At 38.2% G+C, this 22,300-nt stretch overlaps 2 protein-coding genes across 2 annotated transcripts; both read left to right on the plus strand.

Annotated features, from left to right (window-relative positions):
- Positions 1–4,657: 4,657 nt before the first annotated feature.
- Positions 4,658–6,730, plus strand: LOC143154524 (uncharacterized). The gene has a single exon (XM_076326588.1). It carries the CDS (start codon positions 4,658–4,660, stop codon positions 6,728–6,730), a length of 2,073 nt encoding a protein of 690 aa, XP_076182703.1.
- A 13,258-nt stretch (positions 6,731–19,988) lies between these two features.
- On the plus strand, positions 19,989–22,061 carry LOC143154525 (uncharacterized). Its single transcript, XM_076326589.1, has one exon. It carries the CDS (start codon positions 19,989–19,991, stop codon positions 22,059–22,061), a length of 2,073 nt encoding a protein of 690 aa, XP_076182704.1.
- Positions 22,062–22,300: the final 239 nt, after the last annotated feature.

Genomic DNA, 22,300 nt, shown 5'->3' on the forward strand with positions numbered 1-22,300 from the left:
CGCATAACGTATAACGTAAAACGTACAACGTATAACGTATAACGTATATCCTATAACGCATAACGTATAACGTATAACGTATAACGTATAACGTATAACGTATAACGTATGTCGTATAACGTATAACGTATAACGTATAACGTATAACGTATATCGTATAACGTATAACGTATAACGTATAACGTATAACGTATAACGTATAGCGTATAATGTATAACGTATAACGTATAACGTATAACGTATAACGTATAACGTATAACGTATAACGTATAGCGTATAACGTATAACGTATAACGTATAACGTATAACGTATAACGTATAACGTATAACGTATAACGTATAACGTATAACGTATAACGTATAACGTATAACGTATATCCTATAACGCATAACGTATAACGTATAACGTATAACGTATAACGTATAACGTATAACGTATAACGTATAACGTATAACGTATAATGTATAACGTATAACGTACAACGTATAACGTATAACGTATAACGTATAACGTATAACGTATAACGTATAACGTACAACGTATAACGTATAACGTATATCCTATAACGCATAACGTATAACGTATAACGTACAACGTATAACGTATAACGTATATCCTATAACGCATAACGTATAACGTATAACGTATAACGTATAACGTATAACGTATAACGTATGTCGTATAACGTATAACGTATAACGTATAACGTATAACGTATATCGTATAACGTATAACGTATAACGTATAACGTATAACGTATAACGTATGTCGTATAACGTGTAACGTATAACGTATAACGTATAACGTATAACGTATAACGTATAACGTATAACGTATAACGTATAACGTATAACGTATAACGTATAACGTATAACGTATAACGTATAACGTATAACGTATAACGTATAACGTATAACGTATAACGTATAACGTATAACGTATAACGTATGTCGTATAACGTATAACGTATAACGTATAACGTATAACGTATAACGTATAACGTATAACGTACAACGTATAACGTATAACGTATATCCTATAACGCATGACGTATAACGTATAACGTATAACGTATGACGTATAACGTATAACGTACAACGTATAACGTATAACGTACAACGTATAACGTATAACGTATAACGTATAACTTATATCCTATAACGCATAACGTATAACGTATAACGTATAACGTATAACGTATATCCTATAACGCATAACGTATAACGTATAACGTATAACGTATAACGTATAACGTATAACGTATGTCGTATAACGTATAACGTATAACGTATAACGTATAACGTATAAGGTATAACGTATAACGTATAACGTATAACGTATAACGTGTAACGTATAACGTATAACGTATAACGTATAACGTACAACGTATAACGTATAACGTATATCCTATAACGCATAACGTATAACGTACAACGTATAACGTATAACGTATAACGTATGTCGTATAACGTATAACGTATAACGTATAACGTATAACGTATAACGTACAACGTATAACGTATAACGTATATCCTATAACGCATAACGTATAACGTATAACGTACAACGTATAACGTATAACGTATATCCTATAACGCATAACGTATAACGTATAACGTATAACGTATAACGTATAACGTATAACGTATGTCGTATAACGTATAACGTATAACGTATAACGTATAACGTATATCGTATAACGTATAACGTATAACGTATAACGTATAACGTATAACGTATAGCGTATAATGTATAACGTATAACGTATAACGTATAACGTATAACGTATAACGTATAACGTATAACGTATAACGTATAACGTATAACGTATAACGTATAACGTATAACGTATAACGTATAACGTATAACGTATAACGTATAACGTATAACGTATAACGTATAACGTATAACGTATATCCTATAACGCATAACGTATAACGTATAACGTATAACGTATAACGTATAACGTATAACGTATAACGTATAACGTATAACGTATAATGTATAACGTATAACGTACAACGTATAACGTATAACGTATAACGTATAACGTATAACGTATAACGTATAACGTACAACGTATAACGTATAACGTATATCCTATAACGCATAACGTATAACGTATAACGTACAACGTATAACGTATAACGTATATCCTATAACGCATAACGTATAACGTATAACGTATAACGTATAACGTATAACGTATAACGTATGTCGTATAACGTATAACGTATAACGTATAACGTATAACGTATATCGTATAACGTATAACGTATAACGTATAACGTATAACGTATAACGTATGTCGTATAACGTGTAACGTATAACGTATAACGTATAACGTATAACGTATAACGTATAACGTATAACGTATAACGTATAACGTATAACGTATAACGTATAACGTATAACGTATAACGTATAACGTATAACGTATAACGTATAACGTATAACGTATAACGTATAACGTATAACGTATGTCGTATAACGTATAACGTATAACGTATAACGTATAACGTATAACGTATAACGTATAACGTACAACGTATAACGTATAACGTATATCCTATAACGCATGACGTATAACGTATAACGTATAACGTATGACGTATAACGTATAACGTACAACGTATAACGTATAACGTACAACGTATAACGTATAACGTATAACGTATAACTTATATCCTATAACGCATAACGTATAACGTATAACGTATAACGTATAACGTATAACGTATAACGTATAACGCATAACGTATAACGTATAACGTATAACGTATAACGTATAACGTATAACGTATAACGTATAACGTATAACGTATAACGTATAACGTATATCCTAAAACGCATAACGTATAACGTATAACGTATAACGTATAACGTATAACGTATAACGTATAACGTATAACGTATAACGTATAACGTATAACGTATAACGTATAACGTATAACGTACAACGTATAACGTATAACGTATAACGTATAACGTATAACGTATAAGGTATAACGTATAACGTATAACGTATAACGTATAACGTGTAACGTATAACGTATAACGTATAACGTATAACGTACAACGTATAACGTATAACGTATATCCTATAACGCATAACGTATAACGTACAACGTATAACGTATAACGTATAACGTATGTCGTATAACGTATAACGTATAACGTATAACGTATAACGTATAACGTACAACGTATAACGTATAACGTATATCCTATAACGCATAACGTATAACGTATAACGTACAACGTATAACGTATAACGTATATCCTATAACGCATAACGTATAACGTATAACGTATAACGTATAACGTATAACGTATAACGTATAACGTATGTCGTATAACGTATAACGTATAACGTATGTTGCGGCACGCAAAAATCGGCGCAGTCCGTCGAGCCCTACGTTTTATGGCGGGATTAGTACGGGTGCCGAGCATGTCATCAGCGCACGTACTTCCCCCCGTCAACTAACTACCCTGCCTGGGTTCTTGGAGGGCTGCTAAGCAGCTGCAAGTAATTAAGGCGACTTTCGCCGTTTTATGATTTTTAGTAACTTTGACTTCCAAGAACCCACGTTTTAAACTAACATTCCCACTCCTGGGATCCCTTTCCTGCACCACCGCTGTCCACCTCCAAATTTCCTCGACCAATCAGATCCTGAGCCTAGTGTATATAGCGGAGGGTAGAGACGCGAAAAATGTCATTAAAACACTGGTCTTTAGATCACGTCATTACACTACGTCACTACACGTCACACTGTTACAAGTGACAAGACTCCTACAAGTTTGCCACGAGTCACCACCACTTGCAAGACTTACAAGTTTGCCACAAGTCTATCACTTACAAATTACACACGGAGTCACTGACTTACATATTTGCCAGAAGTCACACTTGAAACAATCTTACACTTCGCCTACACAAGTCGAAACTTGAAATACAACTGTGCCAGCAAGTTCGAACAACAATCTTCACCATCATTGTACAAAATATATTATTGTTGAACCACATCGACAATAGTGCATTTTTAATCACCAACCATCTCGAGACCTCTAACGAGCTGTCGAGAAGCGCGGACGACGAGAACCTACATTCATCGACAACTCACGTCGTCCAAGGCGCAACATTTTGGTCCTTCGAGCCGGATCCAGCGTTGGAAAACATTCCATCCTGAATCCAAACTACAACACGGACATTTTGGTCCTACCACGGATACAGCGTTGGAAAACATTCCATCCTGAATCCAAACTACAACACGGACATTTTGGTCCTACCACGGATCCAGCGTTGGAAAAACATTTCCATCCTGAATCCAACCTACACCACGGAACAATGGACGAGAGTCATCATTCCTGCCACTCGACGTCGTCACACCGACAGCCATCGAGTCCAGTAACTTCGAAACCAAGGAGCTGAGCTGAAGGAGCTGAGCTGCGACAACAGGATACCAAGGAGCTGAACGGACGCAACAGCAGCCGCACAGCGGTACCAAGCAGCCCACTGGATAAGCAACGACCCAGAGGTTGCAGAAGTCCAGAGGCCAACATCGAAGACGGCGGAACGGTAACGTACACTCAGGCACTTCGATCAAGTTCCATTCCGTCCTCCCCCGTTTTCCTCTTTTTCGACGTAAATACGTTATTATGGCTCCGTCCGTAGAATCGCGTCTTCGTGTCTTAAACTCACAACGCGCTGCCTTCAAAGATGAGGTAGCCGCCTTTAGCCAATTTCTTGACGGCTGCGACCCCACCGTCCAAGAAGACGAAATTGAAATGCGCGTGGCCGATTTGACAAACGAATTCGCGTCATTCGGGAAGTCCCAAACCGATCTCGACTCAACAGACGAAACGGGAGACTCACGTAGGGAGCGAATCCACATTAAAAATTCGTATTTCTCGTGCCTCGCCGTCGCGCGCAGACTACTAAAATCCGTGCAAACCGTTATCGCGCAACAACCGCAACGCGAACGCTTCGCGAATACGACACCCACCAGCGCAGAGGTCCTTGAAGGCGATATAAATCTGCCTAAACTCAACCTGCCGCAATTCAGCGGACGGTACGAGGAATGGCCAGGTTTCGCCGACCAATTCAGGTCCGCGGTTCACGACAGCGTGCGTTTGAGCGATTGCCGCAAGCTGATGTATCTGCGATCGTGTTTGCGCGGTGAAGCGTCCAGTTTGATCGAATCGTTGGAGATTTCGGCCGCGAATTACGTTACGGCGTGGAATCTCGTAGAAGAACATTACAATAGGCCTGCGGTAATCGTGAACAACCACGTGCGCGCCCTGTTCGAGCTGCCAAGTATGGCCAAGGTTACGCACAGCAACCTGCGACCGTTTTTGACGACGCTAGAATCCCATTATCGCGCCTTGAAAACAATTCAACAGCCATCAGCTGATACGCTTCTGATCTTTTTATGCCTGTCGCGACTCGACCAGGAGACAAACTTAAAGTGGCGGGAGCACACTCGCGAAAACACGTTCCCGAGCTTGGACGAATTGTGCAAATTTCTTCGCGATCGCTGTCACGATTTGGAGCCGTCGAACACCGCATCCGCCGCGCACCGCGCAGATGTTCACAACCGCGCTCCGCATATTATTCCCACGCCGCGACCTGCGCGACCCATGCAACTCAGGGCTCATGAGACGCGAGTCCATACAACGGTACAGATTTCCTGCCCCATGTGCCGGGCACCCCATTCCATTTACGCGTGCGACGAATTTAAGAAAGCTACCGTAGCTCAACGCGCGAAGGTGGTAGCGGAGGCGCGGCTGTGCCTGAACTGCTTAAAGCAAGGACACGTTGCAACCGCGTGCACTGTGCGCAATTGCCAGGTGTGCAACGAAAAGCATCACACGTTGTTGCACACGGACGCGCCGGAGGACTTACGCCCCTCAGGCAGTCGCGTGCACGTTACTTGCTTGAGCAGCAACACGGACAGCCGAGCCATACTGTCCACCGCGATCATCAATGTCGTTAATAAGAATGGGGAATCGCGACCGTGCCGAATAATGGTGGACTCGTGCGCTCAATCACACTTTCTCACCCATCGGTTCGCGAAACGTTTGAATTTACAACTCAACGAAACGCAAATTCCGGTAACCGGAATGAACCGGATGAAATCAGAGATTACGCATTACGCAAAGGCTCGCATACAGTCGCGCGTCACCAGCTTCGCCAGCGAGGTGACGTTTCTAATAGCCGAGGAAATCGCCGCGCCTCTTCCAGACGTCCAAATTGATCGCGACAAGTTGCAGCTGCCTAACAATATACCGTTGGCCGACCCGGAGTTCCACAAGCCGTCGGAAATCGACGGTTTATTAGGGGCGCAACTTTTCTGGAACCTTTTGAGCGTAGGGCAAATTAGGCTAGCTGAGCCCACCGTCATGCTCAGGAAAACCTTGTTAGGGTGGCTCGTGGTCGGCGAAAACGCTAGTCAAAACAGAACCGTGCGCGGCAGTTCTGCTAATCAAACCCTTCAACGCCAAAATAAAGTCAATCAAATCGCCGCCGGCGCGAAAGATATTCGGAAACGACGCAATGATCGTCCTACCATGGATGAGGACTCCGCCGCGCGCGTTGAAGGCTTTCGTCGCGAACCAGGTAAGCGACGTAAGGTCAGTGCACGAAGCACAATGACGCCACGTGCCAACCCTAAACAACCCAGCCGACTGCCTATCACGGGGGGTAGAACCTCGCAAGTTCAACCCCGTTAACTCATATTCGCGGTCCTCAATGGCTGCGATACGCTGAAGACATCAGTCTGTCTTCCAAGCGCGCAGCTAACTTCGGGGGATTACGGGGGGCGGTCGTCACGGCGTTAACACGAAATTTAATTCGCGCTTACGGCAGGACGTTATTAACAAGTTACAGCCATGATAACGTATCTTGCCGAAGTCGAAGCCATTTTAAACTCCCGTCCACTCGCTCCCTTGTCCCCCGACCCTAACCACCTCACGGCCCTTGCACGTGGCCATCTCGGATCGGACTTGATCACAAGTGTCCATGAGTCTAGCGGAGCCGAAGTTCCAGCCAACAGGTTGACGACGGCACAAGGACTGCATGCACGAACTGACAGTTCGTAGAACGCGGCACACCCAAGTACCACAGGAAGTCCAGGAGGGCACGCTGATCATCGACCAACGGAGACAACGTCCCCCCGCTTCACTGGGCCCTGGGCAGGATCGTCGCTCTTCATCCAGGGGATGATAGCGTTACACGCGTTATCACCGCAAATACTCTCAACGAATACAAACGCAGCGTCCAGAGACTTCTCCGTTGCCCTTAGATTAAGGTTATATGTACATATGTATCATTATGTATTATGTAAGCTCCGCGCCCGGTAGTCTAAGAAATGTATACAGTCATAGGACAAAGAAATCAAACCTCTACACCTGTAAACCTCCGGATCTGTTGACCGTAACCGCTCAAGGGGGGCGGTATGTTGCGGCACGCAAAAATCGGCGCAGTCCGTCGAGCCCTACGTTTTATGGCGGGATTAGTACGGGTGCCGAGCATGTCATCAGCGCACGTACTTCCCCCCGTCAACTAACTACCCTGCCTGGGTTCTTGGAGGGCTGCTAAGCAGCTGCAAGTAATTAAGGCGACTTTCGCCGTTTTATGATTTTTAGTAACTTTGACTTCCAAGAACCCACGTTTTAAACTAACATTCCCACTCCTGGGATCCCTTTCCTGCACCACCGCTGTCCACCTCCAAATTTCCTCGACCAATCAGATCCTGAGCCTAGTGTATATAGCGGAGGGTAGAGACGCGAAAAATGTCATTAAAACACTGGTCTTTAGATCACGTCATTACACTACGTCACTACACGTCACACTGTTACAAGTGACAAGACTCCTACAAGTTTGCCACGAGTCACCACCACTTGCAAGACTTACAAGTTTGCCACAAGTCTATCACTTACAAATTACACACGGAGTCACTGACTTACATATTTGCCAGAAGTCACACTTGAAACATTCTCACACTTCGCCTACACAAGTCGAAACTTGAAATACAACTGTGCCAGCAAGTTCGAACAACAATCTTCACCATCATTGTACAAAATATATTATTGTTGAACCACATCGACAATAGTGCATTTTTAATCACCAACCATCTCGAGACCTCTAACGAGCTGTCGAGAAGCGCGGACGACGAGAACCTACATTCATCGACAACTCACGTCGTCCAAGGCGCAACAACGTATAACGTATAACGTATATCGTATAACGTATAACGTATAACGTATAACGTATAACGTATAACGTATAGCGTATAATGTATAACGTATAACGTATAACGTATAACGTATAACGTATAACGTATAACGTATAACGTATAACGTATAACGTATAACGTATAACGTATAACGTATAACGTATAACGTATAACGTATATCCTATAACGCATAACGTATAACGTATAACGTATAACGTATAACGTATAACGTATAACGTATAACGTATAATGTATAACGTATAACGTACAACGTATAACGTATAACGTATAACGTATAACGTATAACGTATAACGTATAACGTACAACGTATAACGTATAACGTATATCCTATAACGCATAACGTATAACGTATAACGTACAACGTATAACGTATAACGTATATCCTATAACGCATAACGTATAACGTATAACGTATAACGTATAACGTATAACGTATAACGTATGTCGTATAACGTATAACGTATAACGTATAACGTATAACGTATATCGTATAACGTATAACGTATAACGTATAACGTATAACGTATAACGTATGTCGTATAACGTGTAACGTATAACGTATAACGTATAACGTATAACGTATAACGTATAACGTATAACGTATAACGTATAACGTATAACGTATAACGTATAACGTATAACGTATAACGTATAACGTATAACGTATAACGTATAACGTATAACGTATAACGTATAACGTATAACGTATAACGTATAACGTATAACGTATAACGTATGTCGTATAACGTATAACGTATAACGTATAACGTATAACGTATAACGTATAACGTATAACGTACAACGTATAACGTATAACGTATATCCTATAACGCATGACGTATAACGTATAACGTATAACGTATGACGTATAACGTATAACGTACAACGTATAACGTATAACGTACAACGTATAACGTATAACGTATAACGTATAACTTATATCCTATAACGCATAACGTATAACGTATAACGTATAACGTATAACGTATAACGTATAACGTATAACGCATAACGTATAACGTATAACGTATAACGTATAACGTATAACGTATAACGTATAACGTATAACGTATAACGTATAACGTATAACGTATATCCTAAAACGCATAACGTATAACGTATAACGTATAACGTATAACGTATAACGTATAACGTATAACGTATAACGTATAACGTATAGCGTATAACGTATAACGTATAACGTATGACGTATAACATATAACGTCCAACGTATAACGTATAACGTATAACGTATAACGTATAACGTATAACGTACAACGTATAACGTATAACGTATAACGTATAACGTATGTCGTATAACGTATAACGTATAACGTATAACGTATAACGTATAACGTATAACGTATGTCGTATAACGTATAACGTATAACGTATAACGTATAACGTACAACGTATAACGTATAACGTATATCGTATAACGTATATCCTATAACGCATAACGTATAACGTATAACGTATAACGTATAACGTATAACGTATAACGTATAACGTATAACGTATAACGTATAACGTATGTCGTATAACGTATAACGTATAACGTATAACGTATAACGTATAACGTATAACGTATAATGTATAACGTATAACGTATAACGTATAACGTATAACGTATAACGTACAACGTATAACGTATAACGTATATCCTATAACGCATAACGTATAACGTATAACGTATAACGTATAACGTATAACGTATAATGTATAACGTATAACGTATAACGTATAACGTATAACGTATAACGTACAACGTATAACGTATAACGTATATCCTATAACGCATAACGTATAACGTACAACGTATAACGTATAACGTATAACGTATGTCGTATAACGTATAACGTATAACGTATAACGTATAACGTATAACGTACAACGTATAACGTATAACGTATATCCTATAACGCATAACGTATAACGTATAACGTACAACGTATAACGTATAACGTATATCCTATAACGCATAACGTATAACGTATAACGTATAACGTATAACGTATAACGTATAACGTATAACGTATGTCGTATAACGTATAACGTATAACGTATAACGTATAACGTATATCGTATAACGTATAACGTATAACGTATAACGTATAACGTATAACGTATGTCGTATAACGTATAACGTATAACGTATAACGTATAACGTATAACGTATAACGTATAACGTATAACGTATAACGTATAACGTATAACGTATAACGTATAATGTATAACGTATAACGTATAACGTATAACGTATAACGTATAACGTATAACGTATAACGTATAACGTATAACGTATAACGTATAACGTATAACGTATAACGTATAATGTATAACGTATAACGTATAACGTATAACGTATAACGTATAGCGTATAACGTATAACGTATAACGTATAACGTATAACGTATAACGTCCAACGTATAACGTATAACGTATATCCTATAACGCATAACGTATAACGTATAACGTATAACGTATAACGTATAACGTATAACGTATAACGTATAACGTATATCGTATAACGTATAACGTATAACGTATAACGTATAACGTATGTCGTATAACGTATAACGTATAACGTATAACGTATAACGTATGTCGTATAACGTATAACGTATAACGTATAACGTATAACGTATAACGTATAACGTATAACGTATAACGTATAACGTATAACGTATAACGTATAACGTATAACGTATAACGTATAATGTATAACGTATAACGTATAACGTATAATGTATAACGTATAACGTATAACGTATAACGTATAACGTATAGCGTATAACGTATAACGTATAACGTATAACGTATAACGTATAACGTCCAACGTATAACGTATAACGTATAACGTATAACGTATAACGTATAACGTACAACGTTTAACGTATAACGTATAACGTATAACGTATATCCTATAACGCATAACGTATAACGTATAACGTATAACGTATAACGTATAACGTATAACGTATAACGTATAACGTATAACGTATATCCTATAACGCATAACGTATAACGTATAACGTACAACGTATAACGTATAACCTATATCCTATAACGCATAACGTATAACGTATAACGTATAACGTATAACGTATAACGTATAACATATAACGTATAACGTATAACGTATAACGTATAACGTATAACGTATAACGTACAACGTATAACGTATAACGTATATCCTATAACGCATAACGTATAACGTATAACGTATAACGTATAACGTATAACGTATAACGTATAACGTATAACGTATAACGTATAACGTATGTCGTATAACGTATAACGTATAACGTATAACGTATAACGTATAACGTATAACGTATAACGTATAACGTATAACGTATAACGTATAACGTATAGCGTATAACGTATAACGTATAACGTATAACGTATAACGTATAACGTCCAACGTATAACGTATAACGTATAACGTATAACGTATAACGTATAACGTACAACGTTTAACGTATAACGTATAACGTATAACGTATATCCTATAACGCATAACGTATAACGTATAACGTATAACGTATAACGTATAATGTATAACGTATAACGTATAACGTATAACGTATAACGTATAACATATAACGTATAACGTATAACGTATAACGTATAACGTATAACGTATGTCGTATAACGTATAACGTATAACGTATAACGTATAGCGTATAACGTATAACGTATAACGTATAACGTATAACGTATAACGTATAACGTATAACGTATAACGTATAACGTACAACGTATAACGTATAACGTATATCCTATAACGCATAACGTATAACGTATAACGTATAACGTATAACGTATAACGTATAACGTATAACGTATAACGTATGTCGTATAACGTATAACGTATAACGTATAACGTATAACGTATAACGTATAACGTATAAGGTATAACGTATAACGTATAACGTATAACGTATAACGTGTAACGTATAACGTATAACGTATAACGTATAACGTATAACGTATAACGTATAACGTATAACGTATAACGTATAATGTATAACGTATAACGTATAACGTATAACGTATAACGTATAACGTACAACGTATAACGTATAACGTATATCCTATAACGCATAACGTATAACGTATAACGTATAACGTATAACGTACAACGTATAACGTATAACGTATAACGTATATCGTATAACGTATAACGTATAACGTATAACGTATAACGTATAACGTATAACGTATGTCGTATAACGTGTAACGTATAACGTATAACGTATAACGTATAACGTATAACGTATAACGTATAACGTATAACGTATAACGTATAACGTATAACGTATAACGTATAATGTATAACGTATAACGTATAACGTATAACGTATAACGTATAACGTACAACGTATAACGTATAACGTATATCCTATAACGCATAACGTATAACGTACAACGTATAACGTATAACGTATAACGTATGTCGTATAACGTATAACGTATAACGTATAACGTATAACGTATAACGTACAACGTATAACGTATAACGTATGTCCTATAACGCATAACGTATAACGTATAACGTACAACGTATAACGTATAACGTATATCCTATAACGCATAACGTATAACGTATAACGTATAACGTATAACGTATAACGTATAACGTATGTCGTATAACGTATAACGTATAACGTATAACGTATAACGTATATCGTATAACGTATAACGTATAACGTATAACGTATAACGTATAACGTATGTCGTATAACGTGTAACGTATAACGTATAACGTATAACGTATAACGTATAACGTATAACGTATAACGTATAACGTATAACGTATAACGTATAACGTATAACGTATAACGTATAACGTATAACGTATAACGTATAACGTATAACGTATAACGTATAACGTATAACGTATAACGTATGTCGTATAACGTATAACGTATAACGTATAACGTATAACGTATAACGTATAACGTATAACGTACAACGTATAACGTATAACGTATATCCTATAACGCATGACGTATAACGTATAACGTATAACGTATGACGTATAACGTATAACGTACAACGTATAACGTATAACGTACAACGTATAACGTATAACGTATAACGTATAACTTATATCCTATAACGCATAACGTATAACGTATAACGTATAACGTATAACGTATAACGTATAACGTATAACGCATAACGTATAACGTATAACGTATAACGTATAACGTATAACGTATAACGTATAACGTATAACGTATAACGTATAACGTATAACGTATAACGTATATCCTAAAACGCATAACGTATAACGTATAACGTATAACGTATAACGTATAACGTATAACGTATAACGTATAACGTATAATGTATAACGTATAACGTATAACGTATAACGTATAACGTATAACGTATAACGTATGTCGTATAACGTATAACGTATAACGTATAACGTATAACGTATAACGTATAACGTATAGCGTATAATGTATAACGTATAACGTATAACGTATAACGTATAACGTATAACGTATAACGTATAACGTATAACGTATAACGTATAACGTATAACGTATAACGTATAACGTATAACGTATATCCTATAACGCATAACGTATAACGTATAACGTATAACGTATAACGTATAACGTATAACGTATAACGTATAACGTATAATGTATAACGTATAACGTACAACGTATAACGTATAACGTATAACGTATAACGTATAACGTATAACGTATAACGTACAACGTATAACGTATAACGTGTATCCTATAACGCATAACGTATAACGTATAACGTACAACGTATAACGTATAACGTATATCCTATAACGCATAACGTATAACGTATAACGTATAACGTATAACGTATAACGTATAACGTATGTCGTATAACGTATAACGTATAACGTATAACGTATAACGTATATCGTATAACGTATAACGTATAACGTATAACGTATAACGTATAACGTATGTCGTATAACGTGTAACGTATAACGTATAACGTATAACGTATAACGTATAACGTATAACGTATAACGTATAACGTATAACGTATAACGTATAACGTATAACGTATAACGTATAACGTATAACGTATAACGTATAACGTATAACGTATAACGTATAACGTATAACGTATAACGTATAACGTATGTCGTATAACGTATAACGTATAACGTATAACGTATAACGTATAACGTATAACGTATAACGTACAACGTATAACGTATAACGTATATCCTATAACGCATGACGTATAACGTATAACGTATAACGTATGACGTATAACGTATAACGTACAACGTATAACGTATAACGTACAACGTATAACGTATAACGTATAACGTATAACTTATATCCTATAACGCATAACGTATAACGTATAACGTATAACGTATAACGTATAACGTATAACGTATAACGCATAACGTATAACGTATAACGTATAACGTATAACGTATAACGTATAACGTATAACGTATAACGTATAACGTATAACGTATAACGTATATCCTAAAACGCATAACGTATAACGTATAACGTATAACGTATAACGTATAACGTATAACGTATAACGTATAACGTATAACGTATAACGTATAACGTATACCGTATAACGTATAACGTACAACGTATAACGTATAACGTATAACGTATAACGTATAACGTATAAGGTATAACGTATAACGTATAACGTATAACGTATAACGTGTAACGTATAACGTATAACGTATAACGTATAACGTACAACGTATAACGTATAACGTATATCCTATAACGCATAACGTATAACGTACAACGTATAACGTATAACGTATAACGTATGTCGTATAACGTATAACGTATAACGTATAACGTATAACGTATAACGTACAACGTATAACGTATAACGTATATCCTATAACGCATAACGTATAACGTATAACGTACAACGTATAACGTATAACGTATATCCTATAACGCATAACGTATAACGTATAACGTATAACGTATAACGTATAACGTATAACGTATGTCGTATAACGTATAACGTATAACGTATAACGTATAACGTATATCGTATAACGTATAACGTATAACGTATAACGTATAACGTATAACGTATAGCGTATAATGTATAACGTATAACGTATAACGTATAACGTATAACGTATAACGTATAACGTATAACGTATAACGTATAACGTATAACGTATAACGTATAACGTATAACGTATAACGTATAACGTATAACGTATAACGTATAACGTATAACGTATAACGTATAACGTATAACGTATATCCTATAACGCATAACGTATAACGTATAACGTATAACGTATAACGTATAACGTATAACGTATAACGTATAACGTATAACGTATAATGTATAACGTATAACGTACAACGTATAACGTATAACGTATAACGTATAACGTATAACGTATAACGTATAACGTACAACGTATAACGTATAACGTATATCCTATAACGCATAACGTATAACGTATAACGTACAACGTATAACGTATAACGTATATCCTATAACGCATAACGTATAACGTATAACGTATAACGTATAACGTATAACGTATAACGTATGTCGTATAACGTATAACGTATAACGTATAACGTATAACGTATATCGTATAACGTATAACGTATAACGTATAACGTATAACGTATAACGTATGTCGTATAACGTGTAACGTATAACGTATAACGTATAACGTATAACGTATAACGTATAACGTATAACGTATAACGTATAACGTATAACGTATAACGTATAACGTATAACGTATAACGTATAACGTATAACGTATAACGTATAACGTATAACGTATAACGTATAACGTATAACGTATAACGTATGTCGTATAACGTATAACGTATAACGTATAACGTATAACGTATAACGTATAACGTATAACGTACAACGTATAACGTATAACGTATATCCTATAACGCATGACGTATAACGTATAACGTATAACGTATGACGTATAACGTATAACGTACAACGTATAACGTATAACGTACAACGTATAACGTATAACGTATAACGTATAACTTATATCCTATAACGCATAACGTATAACGTATAACGTATAACGTATAACGTATAACGTATAACGTATAACGCATAACGTATAACGTATAACGTATAACGTATAACGTATAACGTATAACGTATAACGTATAACGTATAACGTATAACGTATAACGTATATCCTAAAACGCATAACGTATAACGTATAACGTATAACGTATAACGTATAACGTATAACGTATAACGTATAACGTATAACGTATAACGTATAACGTATAACGTATAACGTATAACGTACAACGTATAACGTATAACGTATAACGTATAACGTATAACGTATAAGGTATAACGTATAACGTATAACGTATAACGTATAACGTGTAACGTATAACGTATAACGTATAACGTATAACGTACAACGTATAACGTATAACGTATATCCTATAACGCATAACGTATAACGTACAACGTATAACGTATAACGTATAACGTATGTCGTATAACGTATAACGTATAACGTATAACGTATAACGTATAACGTACAACGTATAACGTATAACGTATATCCTATAACGCATAACGTATAACGTATAACGTACAACGTATAACGTATAACGTATATCCTATAACGCATAACGTATAACGTATAACGTATAACGTATAACGTATAACGTATAACGTATGTCGTATAACGTATAACGTATAACGTATAACGTATAACGTATATCGTATAACGTATAACGTATAACGTATAACGTATAACGTATAACGTATAGCGTATAATGTATAACGTATAACGTATAACGTATAACGTATAACGTATAACGTATAACGTATAACGTATAACGTATAACGTATAACGTATAACGTATAACGTATAACGTATAACGTATAACGTATAACGTATAACGTATAACGTATAACGTATAACGTATAACGTATAACGTATATCCTATAACGCATAACGTATAACGTATAACGTATAACGTATAACGTATAACGTATAACGTATAACGTATAACGTATAACGTATAATGTATAACGTATAACGTACAACGTATAACGTATAACGTATAACGTATAACGTATAACGTATAACGTATAACGTACAACGTATAACGTATAACGTATATCCTATAACGCATAACGTATAACGTATAACGTACAACGTATAACGTATAACGTATATCCTATAACGCATAACGTATAACGTATAACGTATAACGTATAACGTATAACGTATAACGTATGTCGTATAACGTATAACGTATAACGTATAACGTATAACGTATATCGTATAACGTATAACGTATAACGTATAACGTATAACGTATAACGTATGTCGTATAACGTGTAACGTATAACGTATAACGTATAACGTATAACGTATAACGTATAACGTATAACGTATAACGTATAACGTATAACGTATAACGTATAACGTATAACGTATAACGTATAACGTATAACGTATAACGTATAACGTATAACGTATAACGTATAACGTATAACGTATAACGTATGTCGTATAACGTATAACGTATAACGTATAACGTATAACGTATAACGTATAACGTATAACGTACAACGTATAACGTATAACGTATATCCTATAACGCATGACGTATAACGTATAACGTATAACGTATGACGTATAACGTATAACGTACAACGTATAACGTATAACGTACAACGTATAACGTATAACGTATAACGTATAACTTATATCCTATAACGCATAACGTATAACGTATAACGTATAACGTATAACGTATAACGTATAACGTATAACGCATAACGTATAACGTATAACGTATAACGTATAACGTATAACGTATAACGTATAACGTATAACGTATAACGTATAACGTATAACGTATATCCTAAAACGCATAACGTATAACGTATAACGTATAACGTATAACGTATAACGTATAACGTATAACGTATAACGTATAACGTATAACGTATAACGTATAACGTATAACGTATAACGTACAACGTATAACGTATAACGTATAACGTATAACGTATAACGTATAAGGTATAACGTATAACGTATAACGTATAACGTATAACGTGTAACGTATAACGTATAACGTATAACGTATAACGTACAACGTATAACGTATAACGTATATCCTATAACGCATAACGTATAACGTACAACGTATAACGTATAACGTATAACGTATGTCGTATAACGTATAACGTATAACGTATAACGTATAACGTATAACGTACAACGTATAACGTATAACGTATATCCTATAACGCATAACGTATAACGTATAACGTACAACGTATAACGTATAACGTATATCCTATAACGCATAACGTATAACGTATAACGTATAACGTATAACGTATAACGTATAACGTATAACGTATGTCGTATAACGTATAACGTATAACGTATGTTGCGGCACGCAAAAATCGGCGCAGTCCGTCGAGCCCTACGTTTTATGGCGGGATTAGTACGGGTGCCGAGCATGTCATCAGCGCACGTACTTCCCCCCGTCAACTAACTACCCTGCCTGGGTTCTTGGAGGGCTGCTAAGCAGCTGCAAGTAATTAAGGCGACTTTCGCCGTTTTATGATTTTTAGTAACTTTGACTTCCAAGAACCCACGTTTTAAACTAACATTCCCACTCCTGGGATCCCTTTCCTGCACCACCGCTGTCCACCTCCAAATTTCCTCGACCAATCAGATCCTGAGCCTAGTGTATATAGCGGAGGGTAGAGACGCGAAAAATGTCATTAAAACACTGGTCTTTAGATCACGTCATTACACTACGTCACTACACGTCACACTGTTACAAGTGACAAGACTCCTACAAGTTTGCCACGAGTCACCACCACTTGCAAGACTTACAAGTTTGCCACAAGTCTATCACTTACAAATTACACACGGAGTCACTGACTTACATATTTGCCAGAAGTCACACTTGAAACAATCTTACACTTCGCCTACACAAGTCGAAACTTGAAATACAACTGTGCCAGCAAGTTCGAACAACAATCTTCACCATCATTGTACAAAATATATTATTGTTGAACCACATCGACAATAGTGCATTTTTAATCACCAACCATCTCGAGACCTCTAACGAGCTGTCGAGAAGCGCGGACGACGAGAACCTACATTCATCGACAACTCACGTCGTCCAAGGCGCAACATTTTGGTCCTTCGAGCCGGATCCAGCGTTGGAAAACATTCCATCCTGAATCCAAACTACAACACGGACATTTTGGTCCTACCACGGATACAGCGTTGGAAAACATTCCATCCTGAATCCAAACTACAACACGGACATTTTGGTCCTACCACGGATCCAGCGTTGGAAAAACATTTCCATCCTGAATCCAACCTACACCACGGAACAACGGACGAGAGTCATCATTCCTGCCACTCGACGTCGTCACACCGACAGCCATCGAGTCCAGTAACTTCGAAACCAAGGAGCTGAGCTGAAGGAGCTGAGCTGCGACAACAGGATACCAAGGAGCTGAACGGACGCAACAGCAGCCGCACAGCGGTACCAAGCAGCCCACTGGATAAGCAACGACCCAGAGGTTGCAGAAGTCCAGAGGCCAACATCGAAGACGGCGGAACGGTAACGTACACTCAGGCACTTCGATCAAGTTCCATTCCGTCCTCCCCCGTTTTCCTCTTTTTCGACGTAAATACGTTATTATGGCTCCGTCCGTAGAATCGCGTCTTCGTGTCTTAAACTCACAACGCGCTGCCTTCAAAGATGAGGTAGCCGCCTTTAGCCAATTTCTTGACGGCTGCGACCCCACCGTCCAAGAAGACGAAATTGAAATGCGCGTGGCCGATTTGACAAACGAATTCGCGTCATTCGGGAAGTCCCAAACCGATCTCGACTCAACAGACGAAACGGGAGACTCACGTAGGGAGCGAATCCACATTAAAAATTCGTATTTCTCGTGCCTCGCCGTCGCGCGCAGACTACTAAAATCCGTGCAAACCGTTATCGCGCAACAACCGCAACGCGAACGCTTCGCGAATACGACACCCACCAGCGCAGAGGTCCTTGAAGGCGATATAAATCTGCCTAAACTCAACCTGCCGCAATTCAGCGGACGGTACGAGGAATGGCCAGGTTTCGCCGACCAATTCAGGTCCGCGGTTCACGACAGCGTGCGTTTGAGCGATTGCCGCAAGCTGATGTATCTGCGATCGTGTTTGCGCGGTGAAGCGTCCAGTTTGATCGAATCGTTGGAGATTTCGGCCGCGAATTACGTTACGGCGTGGAATCTCGTAGAAGAACATTACAATAGGCCTGCGGTAATCGTGAACAACCACGTGCGCGCCCTGTTCGAGCTGCCAAGTATGGCCAAGGTTACGCACAGCAACCTGCGACCGTTTTTGACGACGCTAGAATCCCATTATCGCGCCTTGAAAACAATTCAACAGCCATCAGCTGATACGCTTCTGATCTTTTTATGCCTGTCGCGACTCGACCAGGAGACAAACTTAAAGTGGCGGGAGCACACTCGCGAAAACACGTTCCCGAGCTTGGACGAATTGTGCAAATTTCTTCGCGATCGCTGTCACGATTTGGAGCCGTCGAACACCGCATCCGCCGCGCACCGCGCAGATGTTCACAACCGCGCTCCGCATATTATTCCCACGCCGCGACCTGCGCGACCCATGCAACTCAGGGCTCATGAGACGCGAGTCCATACAACGGTACAGATTTCCTGCCCCATGTGCCGGGCACCCCATTCCATTTACGCGTGCGACGAATTTAAGAAAGCTACCGTAGCTCAACGCGCGAAGGTGGTAGCGGAGGCGCGGCTGTGCCTGAACTGCTTAAAGCAAGGACACGTTGCAACCGCGTGCACTGTGCGCAATTGCCAGGTGTGCAACGAAAAGCATCACACGTTGTTGCACACGGACGCGCCGGAGGACTTACGCCCCTCAGGCAGTCGCGTGCACGTTACTTGCTTGAGCAGCAACACGGACAGCCGAGCCATACTGTCCACCGCGATCATCAATGTCGTTAATAAGAATGGGGAATCGCGACCGTGCCGAATAATGGTGGACTCGTGCGCTCAATCACACTTTCTCACCCATCGGTTCGCGAAACGTTTGAATTTACAACTCAACGAAACGCAAATTCCGGTAACCGGAATGAACCGGATGAAATCAGAGATTACGCATTACGCAAAGGCTCGCATACAGTCGCGCGTCACCAGCTTCGCCAGCGAGGTGACGTTTCTAATAGCCGAGGAAATCGCCGCGCCTCTTCCAGACGTCCAAATTGATCGCGACAAGTTGCAGCTGCCTAACAATATACCGTTGGCCGACCCGGAGTTCCACAAGCCGTCGGAAATCGACGGTTTATTAGGGGCGCAACTTTTCTGGAACCTTTTGAGCGTAGGGCAAATTAGGCTAGCTGAGCCCACCGTCATGCTCAGGAAAACCTTGTTAGGGTGGCTCGTGGTCGGCGAAAACGCTAGTCAAAACAGAACCGTGCGCGGCAGTTCTGCTAATCAAACCCTTCAACGCCAAAATAAAGTCAATCAAATCGCCGCCGGCGCGAAAGATATTCGGAAACGACGCAATGATCGTCCTACCATGGATGAGGACTCCGCCGCGCGCGTTGAAGGCTTTCGTCGCGAACCAGGTAAGCGACGTAAGGTCAGTGCACGAAGCACAATGACGCCACGTGCCAACCCTAAACAACCCAGCCGACTGCCTATCACGGGGGGTAGAACCTCGCAAGTTCAACCCCGTTAACTCATATTCGCGGTCCTCAATGGCTGCGATACGCTGAAGACATCAGTCTGTCTTCCAAGCGCGCAGCTAACTTCGGGGGATTACGGGGGGCGGTCGTCACGGCGTTAACACGAAATTTAATTCGCGCTTACGGCAGGACGTTATTAACAAGTTACAGCCATGATAACGTATCTTGCCGAAGTCGAAGCCATTTTAAACTCCCGTCCACTCGCTCCCTTGTCCCCCGACCCTAACCACCT

Source organism: Ptiloglossa arizonensis, unplaced genomic scaffold, assembly GCF_051014685.1.
Source record: "Ptiloglossa arizonensis isolate GNS036 unplaced genomic scaffold, iyPtiAriz1_principal scaffold0111, whole genome shotgun sequence".
NCBI lineage: Eukaryota > Metazoa > Arthropoda > Insecta > Hymenoptera > Colletidae > Ptiloglossa > Ptiloglossa arizonensis.